This window comes from Mchenga conophoros, linkage group LG16 (genome assembly GCF_057382185.1).
Source record: "Mchenga conophoros isolate Kocher_MC1m ecotype Shallow Benthic linkage group LG16, M_conophoros_male_GT1.1, whole genome shotgun sequence".
Lineage (NCBI taxonomy): Eukaryota > Metazoa > Chordata > Actinopteri > Cichliformes > Cichlidae > Mchenga > Mchenga conophoros.
In genome coordinates this window covers 15,284,113-15,306,522 of record NC_140541.1, presented here as the reverse complement: position 1 = coordinate 15,306,522, position 22,410 = coordinate 15,284,113, and the positions used below count along the sequence as shown (strand labels likewise).

At 41.7% G+C, this 22,410-nt stretch overlaps 1 protein-coding gene and 1 pseudogene across 4 annotated transcripts in view; one reads left to right on the top strand and one right to left on the bottom strand.

Moving 5' to 3' along the window:
• The first annotated feature begins 11,241 nt into the window (after positions 1 to 11,241).
• Positions 11,242 to 12,669, top strand: LOC146556461 (general transcription factor II-I repeat domain-containing protein 2B-like; annotated as a pseudogene).
• Positions 12,670 to 16,159: 3,490 nt separating this feature from the next.
• The window catches only part of LOC146556458 (C-type lectin domain family 4 member E-like), a 31,382-nt gene continuing 25,131 nt past the window's right edge, over positions 16,160 to 22,410 (bottom strand). For all 4 annotated transcript variants that reach the window (XM_085250429.1, XM_085250431.1, XM_085250432.1 and 1 more), the window contains 2 exons: positions 16,993 to 17,096; positions 16,160 to 16,624 (listed from right to left, as the gene is read on the bottom strand). In XM_085250429.1, the coding sequence (XP_085106555.1) occupies positions 16,471 to 16,624; positions 16,993 to 17,096 (258 nt within the window). In that variant the 3' untranslated portion in view covers positions 16,160 to 16,470. The remainder of the gene's footprint in view (positions 16,625 to 16,992; positions 17,097 to 22,410) is intronic.

The window sequence follows — 22,410 nt, the reverse complement described above, 5'->3', positions numbered from 1 at the left end:
ATTTAAACCAATCCAAGTGTTTTCATTGGTGATCGCAGAGAGGAAGGTCTGTTTAACATGAAGAAAAAAAATAGTTTTGAACCACAATTTTAGTCTATGTAGTTCATTTGATCTAAAAACCTACTTTAAATATCTCCAAACAGCACAAATTAAAACATTTACTCAGTTGCTTTTACACATTTATTTCAAGATTTTTCCTCAACACTGAAGAAAAATTTCCCAACAGCTCATACAGCAAAACACTCTAGTTAACCTGCAACATGTTGTAACTCCCCCAAACAACCAATAAGTCACTGTCACCAAATTCTCCTGATAGTGTCTAAGCAAGAGAGATCAAAATTAATGTTTTCTGTCACTGGACTCTTAGAGGTGTCTAATAATTTCATAATTGTTCTACACATTTCACTAAACAACTGCTGAACCACATTTAATTTTCCAAGGGTATTTATTTTTTGCGTGTTTTTGTCTTCATGTTAATATTCACATGCTGATTTTGAGTGCAGAAGGTTTTAAATTCTAGTAAAAGAAATAATGAGTTAAGAAAGGTGTTTTTGTCTGCAATGAACAAACTTGGAAAAATACAAAACATAGTGTTGTACAGTAATAGCAGTTATAGTAGCAGTGCTTCAAATTACTGGACTTCCTGTTGCTCCCATCGACGTCACCTCATAGCAAATACTCTCTATTGCAATGTAACAGAGGAAGAGCCTTTGTATGCTGGCTTCAATGCATTCTTTGGCAGCTTCATATATTCTGTTTTCCTTATTCTTGTTAAATGCAGAAAGGATCATAAGAAAAATTTGTTTTTTGTTATATTTTTGTTCAAAACTTTAAAAACTTATTTGGTACCGATTCCAATTTTTGTTTACAAGCTCAATAACTCACAGATACATAAAAACTGTACCTGTTCTTTACCGCAGTCAATAACCACCAGATCTGCTCCTCTGTCTCTGCAGTCCTTTCTGGCTGCATCCCAGGAAGCAGAGCTTTCAGAGAGGAGATAGCAGCTATGGCTGAAATTACTCCATCCTACAGGACATGTTTTTTCTGGAAGGAAAAGTAATACTTCAGTTCAGAAAGAATTTAGACAGTTTTTAACTCTCAGAGATGCCGCAGTGTTCGTTTGACTTTGGGACATGAATATACGGAGTTTAGGACAAAGATTACTCCGTGAGGCTCCTGTCTATGGTAGCCATAATGCTCTGATAATCCATCAAGCGGTGCGGTTTCGTAGCTTATCAAATTCGTACTAACTCTTTTGACAGATTTTTGAGTGCTGTGTATCACATAAAATCAGTTTGAGGTCAGTAAGCACAACCAGAATTCATACATAAGGTGCGCTGTCGATTTTTCAGAAAATTGAAGGATTTTAAGGTTGCCTTATAGTGTGGGAAATACGGTAGTCAAAAATAGCCAGTTATATTTTGGACCTTAGACAAAGTATATTAATATATTAGGTCTTTAATTTTTGTTCATGACAGTGTAAATTTGTGTAAATTTAAGCATGTAACAATCTGATTTTTTTTTCTAACAAAAAGTGAAACTCAAGTTAGACTTGTGTTTGTAAATGAACCGCCTCATTTTGTGTTGCTTTCTGGATTTTATACTTATTGGGCTACATATTTATTTATTTATCATACAGGCTATACTGACTGTTTAACTATGTCGCCTACAGAAAATAATTAAGCTATAGATATAGATATTCATATGAAACATGTTTATACTTCCTGCGCTTGAATCATTTTAACCATATGTAACACCTGCATGTGTGGTTTTTTGTTGTTGTTGTTTTTAAAGGCTTTGATTTTGCCACCCTAAGAGATTTTCTCCAGATTCTCTAGAAGCCACTCCTCAGTAAAAGGCACACATCACCCTCTAGTTTTTCTAAAGGACTCTCAGACTATGAGGAGAAAAATTTGATGAAAAAGATATTTAACTTTTCGGTCTGAATGGCATGTGTCATGTCTGGAGGAAACATTTCCCTGCTCATTACCTGGTCGATATACCATCCCTACAGTGAAGCATGGTGGTGGCCAATGTTCCCTTTAAGCTGAGCGAGTGAGCAATCGCGCACTGCTCACATGGTCTCCCCACACAGAAAATCTGCGCTGCGCACAAAAAAGAAATCCAGTCTGAATTGGAATTAAAGTAAATACATGCGTTTATTTTATTTTGCTGATTTTCTGTCCGTGGAGACTGTGTCAGCAGTGCACGATTGCTCACGCGCTCAGCTTAGAGGGAACAGTGGTGGTGGCAGCATCATGCTGTAGGGATGTTTTTTGGCAGCAGGAACTGGGAGACCACTCATGTACAGAGACATGCTTGATGCTTGATGCTAAGTTGCCTACCCAGAGTCCAGATTTGAGCCCAATTAAACATCTGGGATAAGATCTGAAAATGGCCATGCACCCACACTTTCATCCAAGCTGATGACGCTTGAGACGTTCTGTAAAAGAAAAGAATTAGAGAAACTGCCCAAAGATAGGTGTGCCAAGCTTCTGTCATCATAGAAAGATGGCTGTAATTGTATTGAGCAAAGGCTGTGAATAATTATGCACAAGTTATATTTTTCTCCAAAAGTTGATTCTATTCACCTGGACATAACTAGCACCACTGTGGTGCTAGTTTCACTATAAAACATTTGCATAATGACTGAAACTAGCACCACTGTGGTGCTAGTTGGTGCTCAGAGAAATAGTTTTTTTTTTTTTAAATCAGGAAGCTCATAAAAAACCCCAGGAAACTTAAATTTAAAGTTGCACCCTTTACAATAAGTGGAGGTGCTGTCAATGTTTTGATAACAAAGGTTCTTTATGTTATATTAAGGTTCTTAACATTAATTATGCATGACTAAATATTGTTGTTGCAAGGATGAAACAGAGTTTAACAGTGATTTATTAATTAATTAATTTATTTAAGCTATTTTTATGTTTTTTTTGTTGTTGTTTTTTTGCATTTTTTAAAAATTGAAATCCAGCCTTCAGGAAGATTTGACTGTGGCTGACCTCTCAACTTTCTTTTTTTTTTTTAGACACATACAAAATACAATTTAAGGAGCACATGCAATGTTTTTTGTGACAGTCATATTTGTCTTGTAAATGTGAAGTTACAAGTAATGGAATCACTGAATAAAACCTTTTACAGAGAAACACAACAGCTCATACTCACTCTGGTTGAACAAACTCTGCAGCCTCTCGAACTCTTTGGTCTTTTCAGTGAGATTGGCTTGCAGCAGGTCTCTGTCCTCAGTCATGGAAGCAAGTTTGTTACTCATCTCAGAGAGATTTGCATCTAGAAGGTCTCTCTCCTCAGGTATTGAGGAAAGTTGGTTGCTCATTGAGAGCTATTCAGCTGAATCTTGTAAGGAGTTTTTGTCTGAAATACAGATAAATAAGTAAAGATGTTTTTGAGAGCCAAAAGAACACTGTTGCTGATTTATTTTCCAGCTAAGCAAAATTACTTTTGAATTTTGCCATTATGGCATGAAACATGTTGTTATATATATATTTAACAGAAGAAAACAACCACAACAAAAATGTGTCCCGATCTGAAATGAATCTATGAATGTTTCCGAGACCTCGTGCATTGATACTTGACTAAAAATTGTTTCCATTATAAAAATGCTCCTGTTAAGTTAAAAAATATATATAACAAACATGTAACTGGCAAACAATGTTTGCAAAAAGGAATGCTCAAGGAGTCAGTGAAACACCTAGTCTATTGAAGAAAACCATTTGGTAAGCAGGAAAAGGTCACAGAATCTGTTAGCCCAGTAACTGACTCAGGTTTAAATCTGATTAAATCTCTTTAATTAACAGAAAGCCTGGAGTTTCACTCATCTCAGGGTAAACAAACTCAAAGCTCTTAGTTAAATCTGTTTCCTGGAAACTAAAATAGCATTTATTTTTATTTTTTGGAAACCCATGTAGTGAAAGGCAAGGGGAAAGAAACCATATTCAATTCATTCTATTCGTCTCATTCATGAAAGCTGTTGGCTGCTGGTAAACAACTTTATTTTCTTAAATAGTCTCTATAAGAATATACAGAAACATTTCAGAAACATTTCCGAGATGAGGGACTGAAAATGTCAAAACAAATAATGATTAAAATTAATGAAGCATTTTAAAATCTGAAATAGTACAAATATGACAACATAGCTGTCACGGCTCATCTCATTCGCCGTGTGGAAGAAATGAAGGAGGATCCAAGCGCAGGCAGTCGTGCGGGTGTGAAGGTGGTTTATTGAACATGAAAATAAATAAGGACAAACAGCAAACGGAGCTCGAACTAGACTGGAGAACAACTAAAACTACAAAGCACAAACCTGAATGAGAACGAGCAGAGGAGAATGACGATGGACAGCAGGGAGAACACACGGGTGAGACATGGTAGATACACAGACGGACCAGCAACTACAATGACGGAAGACATGACTTAAATACACAGAGAACCACAGGGGAATTACACACAGGTGGTGGACACAACTGGGAATAATCAACAAGATGAGACAAAGGTAAAACTGAACACACTCACATGAGACGCAGACCTTCACAATAAAACAGGAACAAGAAACCATCACACTAAGACGCAGACTCGACATAGAGAGACAGACAGAAAATGGCACATGGAACTAGACAAATACTAAGCAGACACAACCGAAGAACAAATCCTAAACACCACCGAAACATGAAACTCAAATAATAAACATCATGATCATCATCATAAACACAACAAGAGAACAAGAAAACAATCCCTGATGCAAACTAAAACCAAAACATAATAAAACTCAAAATACTGGGTCCAACGGACCCAGAACCGTGACAGTACCCCCCCCCCCCCCCCCAAGGGCTGGCTCCCGACAGCCCCAAACAAAAAAAGCATGAAGCACCAAGCCAGGGCGGGCGGAGGGGGTCCAGGAAGGAGGGTCCGAAACAAAAAACAAGGAGCACAAGAGACCAGAACAAACCAAAAACAGGTCAACACAAAACAAGACTAGTCACGAGTCCACAGCAAAGCACGGGGGTCAACCATGCACACAGCAACGGCGGCAACGGGCAAACAGTTCCGGAGGCCGACCGTGCACACGGCAACGGCGGCGACGGGCAAACAGTTCCGGTGTCACGGTTTGCGGGGGCAAGCCGTGTGGAATATATATAGGACCAAAAGGCGGCAGCTCTGGTGCAGGTGAGTGTTTATTAACAACAAAAATGCAAACAACAAAGGCGCTAGGAACATGAAACTGAAACCTAAACTGGGTAAACTAACAACACAAACCAAGAATGACGGTGCAGGGAGGTCCGGGGAAATACATACAGGGAGACCGAGGGGAAACAACACAGACGAACCAGCAACTACTATGACAGAAGACACAACTTAAATACACTCAGAGACCACAGGGGGATTACATACAGGTGGGGACACAGCTGGGAGTAATTAACATGACGAGACTAGGGAGGCAAACTGAAAACACTCACATAAGACACAGACCTTCACAATAAAACAGGAACTTACACATGAAAGGACACAAACTAAGAAACGCGGACTAGATACAGGAACACACGGGCAGAACAGAGTAAACACTAACCAGAGGAAGAACAGAACCAAAATCGCGAAGAGAAAACACAAAACGCTGGGTCAAAAGGACCCAGGATCATGACATCCGGAGGCCGACCGTGCACACGGCAACGGCGGCGACGGGCAAACAGTTCCGGGGGCCGGCCGTACGCGCGGAAACGGCGGCGAGGAAGCAGGTCCGGGGGCCGACCGTGCGGACGGCAACGCGAATGCAGTTCTGGAGGCCGGCAATGCGGAAGGCAGTGGCGGCGCGTAGGAGGTCGTCCACGCAGAAGGCGGGGGTGGCAACAGAAGTCCGGAGGGCGGCCACGGTGGTGATGACGCCCAATAAGCGGTCTGACAAATGCTCGATGATGTTGAGGCGGTAGTTTGGGACCTGAAGGGTGCGTGATCCCTGCGGCACCAGGCGAGGCAAAAGCTGAGGCGGAGGCTGGACCAGGCGAAGACGATGAGGATGCAGAGGCTGGACCAGGCGACGGCGTGGGCGGAGCTGAAGCTGGACCAGGCGTGGATGAAGACACGGAGGCCGGACCAGGCGTGGATGAAGACACGGAGGCCGGACCAGGCGTGGATGAAGACACGGAGGCCGGACCAGGCGTGGATGAAGACACGGAGGCCGGACGGCTGCGGAACCTGACGGCAGCGGGACGGCTGCGGAACCTGACGGCAGCGACGCTGCAGGCGGTGATGCGAATGGTGATGATGTGAATGCTGCAGGCGGTGGCGTGAATGCTGCAGGCGGTGGCGTGAATGCTGCAGGCGGTGGCGTGAATGCTGCAGGCGGTGGCGTGAATGCAGGCAACGGTGTAGGAGTCACAGGGGATGATTCAGCAGATGGTAGCTGAACAAACTTCCCCGGACCGCCAGCAGATGTGAGGATGTGCTGGCTGGGTCCTCCAGGACCCCCAGCTAACGAGGTGTGGTGCTGGGTGGGATCCTCGGACCCTTCAGCAGACGTGGCATGAGGCCGGACGGGCGACTCGGGCCCTCCAGCGGACGTGGCATGAGGCCGGACGGGCGACTCGGGCCCTCCAGCGGACGTGGCATGAGGCCGGACGGGCGACTCGGGCCCTCCAGCGGACGTGGCATGAGGCCGGACGGGCGACTCGGGCCCTCCAGCGGACGTGGCATGAGGCCGGACGGGCGACTCGGGCCCTCCAGCTGACTTGGCTTGAGGCCGGACGGGCGACTCGGGCCCTCCAGCGGAAACAGACACTGAAGCAGCAGGTACGGAGACCTCTGCCAGTGTGGACACTGGCTGGGACTGAGCAGCACAGTGGCTAGACTCAGGCAGCAACAGTGGGAAGCAGTCCTCAGAGGGCTGAAAGTGTTCCCCAATACACTCAGCAGAGGACTGAGGCGGACGGGTGAACTCACTTGAACTCTCAGGGGGTGCTGAGAGCTGAGACTGTTCAGGTGAGTTCTCCGGTGAGGCTGCTGGCACTGGCGTCTTGACCTCTAGGGGTCCAGAGTGTGCTGGTGACTGACACCCAGCCTCTGGGGAGGCCCTAGAGGGAGCAACTGTCTCAGACATGGCCAGCGTAAGAGATCCAGCAGATGTTGTGGTGGAGTGTGTTCCCTGCTTAGAATGAGACAGTGAGGATGGTGGCTGAATGAACGAGTGGGTAGGCTGCTGAACTGGTGGCAACTGAGTTCTAGGCAGTGAAGCGGCTGCAGACTGACCTACAGGTAGCGGAGAGGTTTGTAGTGGAGTCCTAATAAGTGGTGGAGTGGCTGATTGAACTGAGGGCAGCTGGGCTACTGGCTGAACTGATAACTGTACTGCAGACCCGACGTTAAACTGTGGTGAAAGTGTGGATGGGAGAACATTATCAGGAAAAACTGTTTCGGTGAGGTTTACAACTTCCCCTGAATGAACCAGTACAGGTGAAAAAGGGTCCCAAACATTTTCATTGTCAAGAGTCATAATACCAGGCTTGGGAACAGAATGGAAACAGTCATTGACACAGAGCGTGGGCTTAGGAGAAACAGTCTTTGAAGCAGTGGCCATGGGTGAGACAGAAAAATACACAAAAAAATAGCTCCAGAAAAAATAGGCCTTGTATCCGACAAAGCAGAAACAGTGTCCCTCTCACTCACCACAGCCGATTGTTTACATGTCCCGACATCCGGCTGTGGGGCGCCACGGCGGCGGCGCAAACGACGCTTTCTTCTCGGAGACTGCTCCGACAGGCCGGGTAATCCCTCGTCCGGCGGTTCGGACGGCATGTCCTCCGTTGAAGCGAGCAAGCAAGTGGTAGCAGCAGGGGGGTGTAGGTGAAGCTCGTGGAGAACGTAATTCTGCACGAGCGGATGCAGAGAGTCCAAAAGCCAGGGATAACAGGTAATGAGGTGTTGTAGGTCAGCTTCCACAGTGTGAGGAGACGCTTCTCCCTCATGCTCTAACAACTGGTAAATCCACTTAGAAGCGGAGCGGATAACGGCCTCCTGAAGCTCCCTGGGTGGGGTGACTGCCGCTGGATCCATATCTGGCTGGTCCGTACTGTCACGGCGAATGAGATGAGCCGTGTGGAAGAAATGGAGGAGGATCCAAGCGCAGGCAGTCGTGCGGGTGTGAAGGTGGTTTATTGAACATGAAAATAAATAGGGACAAACAGCAAACGGAGCTCGAACTAAACTAGACTGGAGAACAACTAAAACTACAAAGCACAAACCTGAATGAGAACGAGCAGAGGAGAATGACGATGGACAGCAGGGAGAACACACGGGTGAGACATGGTAGATACACAGACGGACCAGCAACTACAATGACGGAAGACATGACTTAAATACACAGAGAACCACAGGGGAATTACACACAGGTGGTGGACACAGCTGGGAATAATCAACAAGACGAGACAAAGGTAAAACTGAACACACTCACATGAGACGCAGACCTTCACAATAAAACAGGAACAAGAAACCATCACACTAAGACGCAGACTCGACATAGAGAGACAGACAGAAAATGGCACATGGAACTAGACAAATACTAAGCAGACACAACCGAAGAACAAATCCTAAACACCACCGAAACATGAAACTCAAATAATAAACATCATGATCATCATCATAAACACAACAAGAGAACAAGAAAACAATCCCTGATGCAAACTAAAACCAAAACATAATAAAACTCAAAATACTGGGTCCAACGGACCCAGAACCGTGACAATAGCAACTGTTTAAACTGAGGCATTTTAGTGTTTTTTGAAATGTGAAAATTTATGTTTGAAAGTTTTTGACATGTAAGAAAAGACAGGAAAAGATCTGCAACGCTAAAAATAATGCACCGTTGAATTAAAAACATGCCACGCTCTGGTCCTGTTGATTCAAAAGTGTCACTCTCTCAGTGTTCTCCCTGTGATAAACTGGTGACCTGTCCAGGTTGTACCCTACTTCTTATTTTTATTTTTCACACACACACACACACTCTTTGTTATGGTAATTTCCAGTGCTTGCTGCCCTGGCTTCTGTGTTCCTTCGGTAGCAGTCTCCCCTCTCCGACCGCGGCCGCTACTGAAATAGGGAAGGTATGTGTAAGGTTAATACATTTATACTTAGAAATATTTACTCATATATGCTTAGAGTTTTATAATCAATTGCATATTGATAGGATGTCTGATCCTTAGCAGTCTGTAAAGACTGTGTGCCTTCCAGAGTTCTGGCATGCACACACACATCTTGGAGTCATGAGGTCATACCTTCTTTTACTGATTTATACTATGGGAGGACACCTACTCTGTATATGTCTAAGTATAAGAGCCCTTTGTTTAGATGGACCGCTGGACTCCTGGCACCAGCTTTGGGGAGTCTTCACAGGGTCACATCTTGACCCACTACACACACACACACACACACACACACACACACACACACACACACACACACACACACACACACATACCTTCACGACACACAGACAAGGTATTCTTTGTATACATGTATGCCTATGTAAGACGTCATATGTTAATGAACTTATGCATAGTCATGTAACCGCAATAAAGAGCAGTGTTACGAGGGAGCAGACGAGAGCGACTGGGGTCAAGCGAAGGAACGGCGCTCGTCATAGTTCTCTCCCTTGTGCACGAGATCAAAGAGCTCTGCTTGGTGTTTAATGCTTTTGCTGTTGTAGAAGAATAGAAGTCTGTGACAGACAGACCCATCAGTATGATTAGAAGAGGTTCCACGGCTGTGCCAAACCAGCCTCTCCAACACCATGCCCTGAACCTGCTACTCCACCCCTCCCCTGCAGCTGAGCTGCCAACCACACCCCGTCACAGGACTATTGTGACTGTCCTGGAGCTTAAAAACATCAACAAAGTGGAAATCCTACAAAACAAAGGATGTTCATTCGCTTTCGTTTAGTCGACCCAACTGGGGTTATCAAAACTAAAGTTAACGCTAAGTACTGTAATCCAAATCTGACTGAGAGAGTTAGCAGGCCAGAATTTTTTTAAAAAGCCACAAGAAAGCACTGAGACACTGGCTGACACACAGATGAGGAATCTGAGACTAAGGAGAAAAGGGAAAATATATACGTGTCACAGGCAGAAATACAGACACCAGAAAACCATTTTTTTAATGACTGCAGAGGTCTGTCATACACCTGTGGAGAAAGATGTGTTTCAGTGAAAACGTGTTACTTTTAAAAAAGAGAAAAAGTAAAGTAAAAAGTCCTCCAGCCAGGGCATGTGTTACCTACATGGGAGGAGCATGATTCTCCCAGGGGCCAACAGCCAATCAGTGTGCTCACCCGTTCTCTCCTTGCTGTGGCAATTAAAAGTGTAGTCGGAGAGTAACGCTGCTGCAGGCAAGTCATGCACTTGAGTTGAATCGGACTAAGGCAGGCAAGTGTGCGTTCATAGAACCAGTAAGTCACATTGGGAACGTATTTTATTTCTGTTACTGTTAATGTACCAATGTAGACATCTGTTACTATTGCCTTCTGTTAGCAGCTATGCTGTAGGAATAAGTAAGTAGTAGCCTGGTTCCACAGGATATTCCTCATTTCTAAGTTGTTTCAGTTATTGTGGAGAGTTAATGTTCCCAAAGATTTTACCTGATGGAGTTACTAAGTTAGCATACGAATCAGTTCTTGTTTATAAAGCCTGCGTACACATGGCAGCCTTTGAGTGAGCGATTGTGTCAACTAGAGGGTGGTGTTGCCTCAAATGAGGGAATTGGCCTAAACTGATTATGATTCTTTATGCAATCCTGTTTGTTATTACTCTAAGCCAGGGGTGGGCAAACTACGGCCCGTTGGGCTTTTTATTCCGATTGGTGTGTCTCATCCATGTCTCAAGCCATGAAGTCGAGGGGCAGGGCACGCAGTGTGAAGTTACTCTAATTATGTACTCTGTGACCATGGCAGACCCGATGACACATTCATGCTTTTAAGCATCTATTTATTTGGACACACAGAGCTGCAGCTTCCAAGCCCCACCACATACCCCTATCGCCCGACTGAGGCTGGGAGCCATCTGGCAGAACTTACTCCATCCCCCCCCCCTCCCCCCGCGAGCGGGAGAGGAGAGGGAATCAGCCCGGACTGTTGGCGGCCACTGGGCCCTGGTCAAGCGACGGGGAGATGTGAGTTCATTTGGCCGTCCCCGAATTCAGCGGCGCCGGTGAAGCTTGTCTGGAGGTCGGCTGTGTGGCAGGTAGATGTGCCACGGCTGGCACGGTCGTGAGCCCCAGTTCACAGGCGGCTGGGTAGATGTGCACCAGCCTCTGGTGGGGGTGAAGCTGGTCTGGTGCATGGTAGAGACAGCAGGTGTCTTGTGTCCTGAGAGCAAGAACAAATTTGAAAAAATTAGCTTATCACGCAGGACAGTGACTCGCTGTGTTGAGCTAATTGACAAAGACTTAACTAGCAAGCTAAACAAAAAAGCGGAGTCATTTACATTATATTCCTTGGCACTGGATGAAAGTAATGACATAAAAGACACTGCTCAGCTTTTAATTTTTATCAGAGGGATTAATGGTAATTTTGAGATAACGGAGGAGTTTTTGGCCATGGAATCCCTAATGGGGAAAACGAGGTGAGAGGACTTGTATCACAGCGTGTCGGAGGCCACCAAGAGGCACAGCCTACCTTGGAGTACACTCGCCAACGTCACCACAGATGGATCGCCAAATCTGACTGGAAAAAAAGTTGGGTTGCTCAAAAGAATCCAGGACAGGGTAAAAGAGGACAACCCTGTGCAGGAGGTAATTTTTTTACACTGCATAATCCACCAGGAAGCACTGTGCAAATCTGTATTGCACCTTGATCACATAGTGAAGCCAGTTGTAAGATGCATTAACTTTATTAGAGCAAGGGGACTTCAGCATCGTCAGTTTATTAAGTTTCTTGAAGAAATTGACGCTGATCACCAGGACTTGCTTTACCACTCCAATGTCCGTTGGTTAAGTTTGGGGAAAGCATGTCAACGAGTGTGGGAGCTCAAAAAGGAGATTGTCTAATTTTTGGAGCTACTTGAGAAAGATGGTGTTTTTCCTGAGCTGAGTGACACAGATTGGCTTTGTGATTTAGCTTTTGCTGTGGACATACTGGCACACATGAATGAGCTGAACGTGAAGCTGCAAGGGAAAGACCAGTTTGTACATGAAATGTACACAAACATCAGGGCCTTTAAAACCAAGCTGGTTTTATTCTCAAAACAAATGTCACATAAGTCGTTCGCTCATTTTCCCACACTGGCTATGCTGAAAGAGGCACCTCAACATGTGAAAAAATACAGGAAATCACTGGATGACCTCCATGAGGAATTCTGCCGTTGGTTCTCTGATTTTGGGAAAATTGGAAAGCCACTTCACCTGTTGTCATGTTCCTTCACACAAGACCCTGAAACAGCGCCACAGGAGTTGCAGTTGGAACTGATTGATCTGCAATGTGACACTGTCTTAAAGGAGAAGTTCAACTCTCTTAAACTGGATAAGTTTTATGCATCATTAAACGCAGCCAAATTTCCAAAGATCCAGAAGATGTCACAGAGGATGCTGGTGTTGTTTGGCTCCACGTATGTATGTGAACAGACTTTCAGTGTGATGAACAACAACAAAGCACCCCCACAGATCCCAGTTGAGTGATGAACACCTCAGATCTGTTCTGAGAATTGCCACAACAAATCTAACACCAGATTTCGACGCACTGACAAAAAAGGGTGATCAACAACACTGTTCCCACTAAAAGTGAATGTAAGTATTAACACTATAATGCCTTCTTAATGTTTTTCTTTGATATGTATGCATCTGGTGCTGTCCTGGCCCGTTTTGTAAATTTTAAAATTCAGTGTGGCCCCTGAGCCAAAAAGTTTGCCCACTCCTGCTCTAAGCTCTGTCCTTTTGTAATCTGGTATGGTGTTCTCTGTAATACTGAAGTATGAGAAATGCTAAACAAGCAAGAGAGATGTTTATGTTATTTCTTATTTGTATTAATTACAGAACCACATCCTTACTTGCCAGCGAGAGTGTGTTTGATATGGGCTCGTGGCAAATAAAGTTCTTCCACTCTGACATCATTCCCCGTCTCTGACCGGACGTTATTACCAGGGAACAGTACCGAATCACGTTTCAGAGATAGTGGTCCAGGGCGTCCGCTATAACAAGTAAATTAGATTACTTTATGAATAAAAGAATTAAAATAACACAGGTAGCACCACATCCTTTTTCGCATCAGAAGGAGCTTTTGTTATTTTATGGTTTTCATCCCATTTGTTCATTTAGCAGTGAAAATAGCAGAGGCCCACTTGTGATAAGATTCTACATGTATGCATACAACTAGTGTCAGGAGTGATCTTGATATACTAAGTTGAAAAAGTGGTATTACTATTATTAAAGTGATATGATTAAAATATGTGATTAATACATCAGAAAAGAAATCTGCCACCACACAGTGCAATGTCCAATATTAAACAGCGACTGGGTGATTTAGGTTCCTCACAGAAGTGTAACCTCACAAATCTAGGTGTTATTTTTGATGAAGCTTTTTCTCTGGAGTGAAACTTAAATCAGATAGTAAGAACCTGCTTTTTTCATTCGAGGAACATCTCAAAACTTAGATCTATGGTGTCAACAACTGAACTTGAGGTGATAATCCATGTTTTTGTCTCTACAAGACTCCACTATTGTAATAGTCTGTTTCTGTCTAAACAAGAAAAGGCTAGCTTGTCTACTGGTTGTTCAAAACTCTGCAGCGAGACTACTGACTCGCTCAAACAAAGGAGCTCATATTTAAGTCCCGTTTTAAAGTCGCTACACTGGCTACCAATCAGATTTAGGTTCCATTTTAAAATTCTAGTTTTAACCTTTAGAGCACTACAGGGGCAGGCTACTCCCTATATTGCTTATCTGACTTGTATACATACCCCTTCTAGTAGCCTGAAGTCATCAAATCAAAATCTTTTAGCTGTCCCCCACACTCATTTTAGAACTCGAGGGGACCGATCTTTCCAAGCTGTTGCACCCAGACTGTGGAATGCACTTCCTCTATTTCTACAGCACCTGGACTCGGTAGAGACCTTCAAAAAGCAGCTAAAGACAATTTTATTTCAAAAAGCTTTTAATTAGATCAGGGATTTTATGATGTATTTATGATTGTATTGTTTTTTTTGTTGCCTCTCTTGTTAAGCACTTTGTGACATCTGTCTGTGAAAAGTGCTATATAAATAAACTTTTACTTCCTTACTTTGCGCAGTGGTAAACCAGATATGGTTTACCTTGAAATCGAAATTATTAAACAGTATGTGTGCTATCTTGTAAAAATTAAGGTATGATGGTACAAACGAGCAAAATAGATTATTTAGACAAAAACCACGATTTTGCAGTAATTACTAGGTTGTGATGTTATGGTATTTTTTTAGCATATTTTGCAGAAAAATATTTTTGCAGTAAAATTTTTTAATATCTAAATATTATGCCAAAAATGAAAGTTATATATTGCTTCTTGATTCATGACAATTAATTGTTTCCAATAGAGAGACATGCATTTTGGAGCAGGCGGTCTATTGCTGTTGCCATTTGGCAGTTTTTCATTGTAATTCTTACACACAAACAAAAGAAAATGGAAGAAAATCCATTAATTAAATCAATTTTATTATACTGGTTATACCAGTGGTTTTTCAAACTTTGTAAGAGCTAAACATCAGATTAATTCAGTTCTAATTATACACTGCCAAATCACAGTAACAATCTCCTCAAGGCACTTTATATTGTAAAGTAAAGACCTTACAAGAGCAAAGGTTTGCTGCGGATTCTTTGTTTGTCTTTCAACTTAAGAAGTGCGCTGTGTTGGTCTAATGCGTGTGTGAAATGACATTAAGGTTCCAGGAAGTGATGCAAGATAATGCTAAAATATTTTCCGAAATTTTAAAAAATGATTCATTATCAAAGTATTCTAAACTATAAACACATACATATAGTATTGTGCAAAAATCTTGGGTGACCTCACATTTCTTTATATTTTGAAAGGAAAATGGAAAATCTGTTAATTTACTGAAACAAGTCCAAACATACATAGTAATACACCATGTAAAGCAAAACTAGAATCTGACTGATTATAATGATGTTGAAAAGTAACATTTGGTATGGCAATGACTGCTCTTTAAACAGCCTAAACTCTCTTAAACTTTCATGTAATTTATTTAAGTAGTCTTCAGGAATAGTTTAGATTACTTGAAGGATTTTCCTATTGCCTGTAACGATGATCCCACACTGTATTGTGCTCTGAGGCTAATCGTGACTGATATGGCATGCTGTTACTACAATAACAGTGTGTTTGGGGTCACTGTCAAAAAAACAACTTGTTGCCAGTCAAATGCTTTCCAAATGGCATTACCTGGTGGACAGAAATCTGACGGTACTTTACCATGTTTACACTTCCCTCAGTGTTGACAAATTCCTCAACACCACTGGCTGAAATGTAGCCCCAATTCATGACAAAGCCTCCACCATGTTTTACAGATAGCTGTAGACATTCACTGTTGTAGCTCTCCCCTGAATTAAATTTGGTTTCATCACTCTACTATACATACCACCACATATTTTAACTACAAACAGTAGATAGTAGATAGATCAATGGAAGGGCCAGATATAAGATATCTATATGTGAGACATACTCCTTTGCATCTTTCCTTGACCACATAACAGTTTCCACTAATGTCAAGGAACAATAATTTTTTAAAAAGGAGGCACGAGTTAACTTTTTGGAATATTCAACCAAGACTGCCAGAACTATGTATGCACTGATGGCTGATCTGGGGAGTGACAAACAGGAGGGAAACAAGACACTGGTGAAAGTAACACAGATGAGAACAGCCGCAAAAACAGGTGAAAACAGAATCAAGAAGTAAAACTAATACCGGACGCAAATGGAAAAGAGGAAACATGCAAACGAGAAGTAACACAGGCATGAATATAAACACTCAATAACACAGAAATCAAATGGAGAAAGGAACAGAGAAAAACTGCAGGAAATAAAGCTACCTCTCAAACTACCTAATAAAAATCAATATTTGAAACAAATGTGACACAACTGAAAGAATAAAGTAAAATAAATTTTTTAAAGACTCAATAATAGTGTCAAAATAAAACAATTTATTGACATAACAATGAAATCAAAACAGGATTTCTTTTAATAAATACAAAACTCAGAACTGCAAAGCTGGAATAAAAATACAAAAATAAACAGAAAACATAACCACCTATATTTAGCTCTGCTTGTTTTGTATAATGATATTCCTCTGACAGTCTCCACTGAAAGGAAAAATGCACATCAGCTACAACAAAATACATACAGCTACAACTCATCATTACAGAATACAACTAACCGAAATTAAAATATAGATTTATAATCAAAGCTTAAACACAAAAACATTTATGAATAGATGATCTTTAAGAAACTGTACAGTGGTTTGGTGTTTTTTCACATATCCACTTCAGAGAAGTTGAACAGGAAAGATCATTCCAGGACTTTTTCTTTTCTTTTCTGACATGTACACAGTCTTCTTTTCCACCACCATCATCAGGTTGAGCTTCTGCCCAGTACCTACCAAACCAGTAACAATAACATCAGCTTATTTTTTATCAAGTTTAAATTCAGATGTTTGGTGTGGGTATGGAGGGTTTCATAGGAAAATTTCATATGACAACCATTTTCTTTTAAAGACATAGCATTTGTTAAACAGGTCTTTACAAAGTATACAGGCAGACAAACCCAGCAGGACATCAGGTGTGATATAATATCTTGTTTTGACTAAGGTTGCCAAAACAAGTCATCATTTAGCTTTAAGCATTTGGCCTTGTAGTTTGGCTCAACCCACTAATATGTTGACTCACCAATGAGGCATTGATGTGTAGGTTATCAAATAGATTAAATTTACTGAAAGTAATAACTTAACCAAAGTGAAGACTTACGTCAAACTTAGTGGAGTTCCATCTACCCATTTCCATGTTCCCTCCTGTTCTTTGTCATTCAAACCAATCCAAGCTTCTTCTATGGTGATTGTAGAGAGGAAGTTCTGTTTAACATGAAGAAAAAACATGCTATTTTAGTCTTGAACCACAATTTTAGCCTATGTAGTTTATTCCAATTTTATCAGGCATCTCTTTTAAAAATGCCAAACCAGCAATAATTAAAACTTTGAGTTTTCTCGCTACATGTTTCTTGCAACATTCTTCCTCAGCTCTAAATATCAATTTTCTTAAAAGCTCATATATTAAGAAAATATTAGTTATAACTGTTGGGGTTATCTCTGTTTCATCTGTATTATTGTAGTACAATATAAAGCTCTTTGAGGCAACTGTTGTTGTGATTTGGTGCTATATAAATAAAATGTAATTGTCACGGCTGGGGCAGCAGTCGTGTGATGTAGTGAAGGAGGACCCAAGTTGCAGACAACGGCGGTGATGCGAGTGAGTTTATTTACGGTGAACGATAATGAACTGAAGTGAGGATAAAACTAAAAAACTAAAACTAGTGAACAAACCTGAAATCATGCAAAATACAGGAAAACAGCACGGAGAATGTAGGGCAGAGATACACAGAATAACACAGACGGAGCGACGTCGAGCCGAGGCAAACACACTATAAATACACATCAGGTAATGAGGAAATGACACGCAGGGTGGACACAGCTAAAACTAATGGGCATAACGAGATTTCCTGTTTTACCTTCAAAGTAAAACAGGAAATTCATAGACTGTTTTACAAACACAAACTCAGAGATACGAACAGAACACCGGGGGAGGACACAGGTACGAATAACAGAACACTAAACACAAAAACCAAAATCCTAGGAACTAAGAAAACAAGAATTAACCCGAAACATAAGATGACACCAATATTAATCACAAAATGCTGGGTTTAACCCTTTAAGACCTACCATAGAACCAAGTGGGCCAGAGCTTATATTATATTTTTACATGTAGTGCCATTGTTGGGAGCATTTCAAGTTGTTATACAGCAATACAACCATTGTAAATAACCCTGAATGCCTTTCCTTGCACCTTATTTTGGCACTCATTGCTGTTTTCTACTACCAACTTCCTGTTCGTGTGTAGAAGCTTTTAGTTTGATGGGACGATTTCCTGTAAAACTGTTTTTGGCGCAGTTTTCAGCGGCAGTCGCGGGAGTTTTGAAATGTGATGGCTTAACAGAGCCTATGGAGATTTCTTTTGTCATTAGCAGCCCCCTTGATAGAGGCACAAGGTATGGTTATGATATAAATGAGGACACGTTTAGATGTTTTTGTGACAGTCGCTACATTTGTTAAATGTTACGTTGAAACGAACTTCATGTTATAAGGTTTACGATTGTAAGAGTGTGGATTATTTTGCTTACACGCTGTTTCTATGTATACATCCCCAGCTCTTACGGTGAGATTGATGGTTTACTGCCATTAAACCTTCAAAACGTCATCAGTAAAGTGTCATCCTTCATTCGGGGGGGTTCGCTACAGTAAGAGCTTACCTCCGGGAGCAGTAAGAGCTTGCTTCCGGGAGCAACGAGAGAGAGAGCTTCCTGCGATCGGAACGGTAACGGCACGGCACGGAGCAGCAAGCTACAGCAACGGTCCGGTAACAAGCAATTGCTCTCAAAATGGAAAATATAGAGGGAGGTCAGTAAAACGAAAAGGAACAACGAAAGGAATTAACATGCGAAGCTGATGAAACAGCTAATGAAACATTCCCAAGGCCATCAGAACGGCCCAGTGTGCCCACGGAGAAAATGCTCTTATATCAAAGGGATGAACAGAATAAAAGACAGAAGAAACTGCTAACCATTTATGAACATTGGAAAGGCCAGGTCAGAGTATACAGAGAAGACCTGAAAAATGATTTATCAGATTCACGGTTAGCAGAAATGGCTGATGATATTGAAAGGACAGTAAATGATATGACAAAAGCATACAGTGAATATAGAGAGCGTAATGAACCATCCCATGTCATAAGGCGCAAAATGGACTCTTGTGAATCAGTGACAAAGGACATTATGAAAATCATATCTGAGCGTTTAGCAGCTCTAGATGAGTATGATGCAGATAGAGAAAGGCAGCGCCTCCATCAGCTCTTAGCTTATGAACATGCTAAGTCCATATTTGGTACTGCATCACAGTCAAGTTACCAATCTGAAGCAAGCATTGCAGCCAAAAGAATCGATGCTGCTGCAGAATTAGCTGCAAAAGAAGCTCAGTATAAAATCACACAAGAGGAAATAAAACAAAAACAAAAAATAAGAGAAATGGAAGAGAAACACAGGAGGGAATTGGATGCACAAAGGTCTGAACTAGAGCGTTTACAAGCAGAAAAGGAAAGGCAAGCAGCACGTGCAAAATTAGAGATTTATGACAAAGAGTTTAAAGTTGATATGGACAGTCAGTTAATGTTACAGAGCAATGGGATGTCTGTTATCAACCAAAGCTTTGAACAACCAGCCTCAGAGCTCTCTACAGGTTCATATCACCCGCATGTGGAACAATATGCATCCATCCCTGTCAATAATCCTCTACAACAACTGCAATCACAAATTGTCACTCCATCGCCTCCCACAGATGTATTGCAGCTGGCTAAAGCTATTCAAGACAGCATAGCAGTAAGCAGAATTCCAGTGCCAGTGCCTGTCGTGTTCAGCGGAGATCCCATCACCTACATCGAATGGAAGGCAAGGCAAGGCAAGTTTATTTGTATAGCACAATTCAATTCTGTTAGAGAAAAGAAATATGTATAAAGTAGTTAAATAAATACCATCATAGAACGCAGGCACAATAGAATCCATATACTTAAACTTAGGCCTCTTACTTGAACATAAGATAAGAAAAAATAAAATATGATAGAGTCTGAGCTGGCTAATTGGGAGCATTGCGAGACCGCAAAGTCTGAACATGATCAAAAAAGGGTTGCCAGGTCTTAAAAAATTTGGCCGTAGACCCGCGCAGGGTGAATTTAATCTTTTCGAGTTTGCTAAAATGCAGAACGTCTCTGATCCAGATTTCCCAGGATGGGGCAGAAGGGGACTTCCAACATAGCAATATTCTGCGTCTTGCCAATAAGGTGAGAAATGCGACCAGATCCGCTTGAGGCGTCGGCAAGGCAACTGAATCAGGAAGAACCCCAAACAAAGCAGTTAAGGGCACAGGTTGGAGGGTTAGCTGGATGATCTTAGATAAAATCAAGAAAATATTAATCCAGTATTGTTTGAGGGATGAACATGACCAAAACATATGCATTAAAGAGGCAGGTGTTTGATGACAACGGTCGCAGTCAGGGCTAAGATTGGGGTATATTTGAGCTAGTCTGGCCTTAGTCCAATGTACACGGTGCAGAATCTTACATTGAATCAGCCCATGTTTGGCACAGAATGAGGAGCCATGGACCCGGTAAAGAATTTTATCCCAAGAGTCATCCTGAATCACACACCCCAGATCCTGCTCCCATGCCAATTTAATAGCCGAGATTGAAGAGTTGCCAAAGGAACATATTCTCCCATACAAACAGGAGATCAGGCCCTGTAATGAGGGCGGAGGCAATAGAAGGTTATCAAAGTCATGATAAGAAGGTCTAGATGGGAACTGAGAGGATTTCTCCTTAACAAAACTCCGGATTTGTAAATAGCGAAAAAATTGACTTTTTGGAAGGCCAAATTTCAATGAGAGCTGTTCAAAGCTGACCATTTATCATGTGTGGGTTTTTTTTTGTTTTTTTTTTTGTTTGTGTGTGTGTTTTGGTTTTTATGTGTCTGTGTGGAGGTGGGGGTTTTGGATACTCTCCACATCTCCCTTGTACACTCAGGAACTGTTGTCTTGTACCCTAGGGTTTGTTACTAGTATTATTAGATTGGATTTTTTCCTTTTTCTGCTTGTACACCCACTGGTACTGCTATAATTATGAGGTGGGAGTGTATGTCTTATATTGCTTTATGTTCTTTAAAAAGAAAACGGCATATTGTTCAATTTGTCTTTTGTAAAAGTCGATGCAAAAACTTTAATAAAAATATCGGGGAAAAAGACAAACAAAAAACAATTCAACAACAAGGTGATTCAAAGTGCTTTACAGAGACATTAGAAACAAGAACAAATAAAAAGCATGATTTAAAATCGATTAAAACAAGCAAATAAACTAACTAACTAATTAACAAACAAACAAACAAACAAAAAACAGTATATAAAATCAAAACAGATAAAATCAGAACAGTAGATAAAATCAGTAAATGTAAGTTTTGAAATTTAAGCTTAAAGTGTGGATTTGGTGCTTTATTCAAATGCAGCTGAGAACAGGTGAGTCTTCAACCTGGATTTAAATAAACTGAGTGTTTCAGCTGATCTGAGGCTTTCTGGGAGTTTGTTCCAGATATAAGGAGCATAAAAGCTGAATGCAGCTTCTCCGTGTCTGGTTCTGACTCTGGGAACTGATAAAAGACCGGATCCAGATGACCTGAGGGATCTGGATGGTTCATACTGGGTCAGGAGGTCATTGATGTATTTTGGTCCTAAACCATTCAGAGCTTTATAGGCCAGCATTAGAACTTTAAAGTCTATCCTCTGACGGACAGGCAGCCAGTGTAAAGACCTCAGAGCTGGACTGATGTGGTCCACTTTTTTGGTCTTAGTGAGGACTCGAGCAGCAGAGTTCTGAATGAGCTGTAGTTGTCTGACTGATTTTTTAGGTAGACCTGTAAAGATGCTGTTACAGTAATCAAGCCTACTAAAGATGAATGCATGGACTAGTTTTTCCAGGTCCTGTTGAGACATCAGATCTTTTATCCTTGATATATTCTTGAGGTGATAGTAAGCTGACTTTGTTATTGTCTTAATGTGTTTTTCTAAGTTTAGGTCTGCATCCATCACTACACCCAAATTTCTCGCCTGGTTTGTGGTTTTTAGATATATAGATTGAAGTTCTCTGGTGACCTGTAATCGTTTTTCTTTGGCGCCAAAGACTATTACCTCAGTTTTGTTTTTGTTTAGCTGGAGAAAATTGTGGCACAACCAGTCATTGATTTCCTCAATGCATTTACCAAGAGCCTGTACAGGGCCTCGGTCTCCTGGTGACATTGTGATATATATTTGTGTGTCATCTGCATAGCTGTGATAGTTTATTTTGTTGTTGTTTATAATCTGTGCCAGTGGGAGCATGTAGATGTTAAACAGAAGGGGTCCCAAGATGGAACCTTGGGGAACTCCACATGTGATACTTGTCTGCTCAGATGTGAAGTTACCTAATGATACAAAGTATTTCCTGTTTTCTACGTATGTTTTGAACCAGTTTAGTACAGTACAGAATGGAAGGCTTCCTTCATCTCACTGGTGGGCCACAAAGGTATATCTCCAGCTGAAA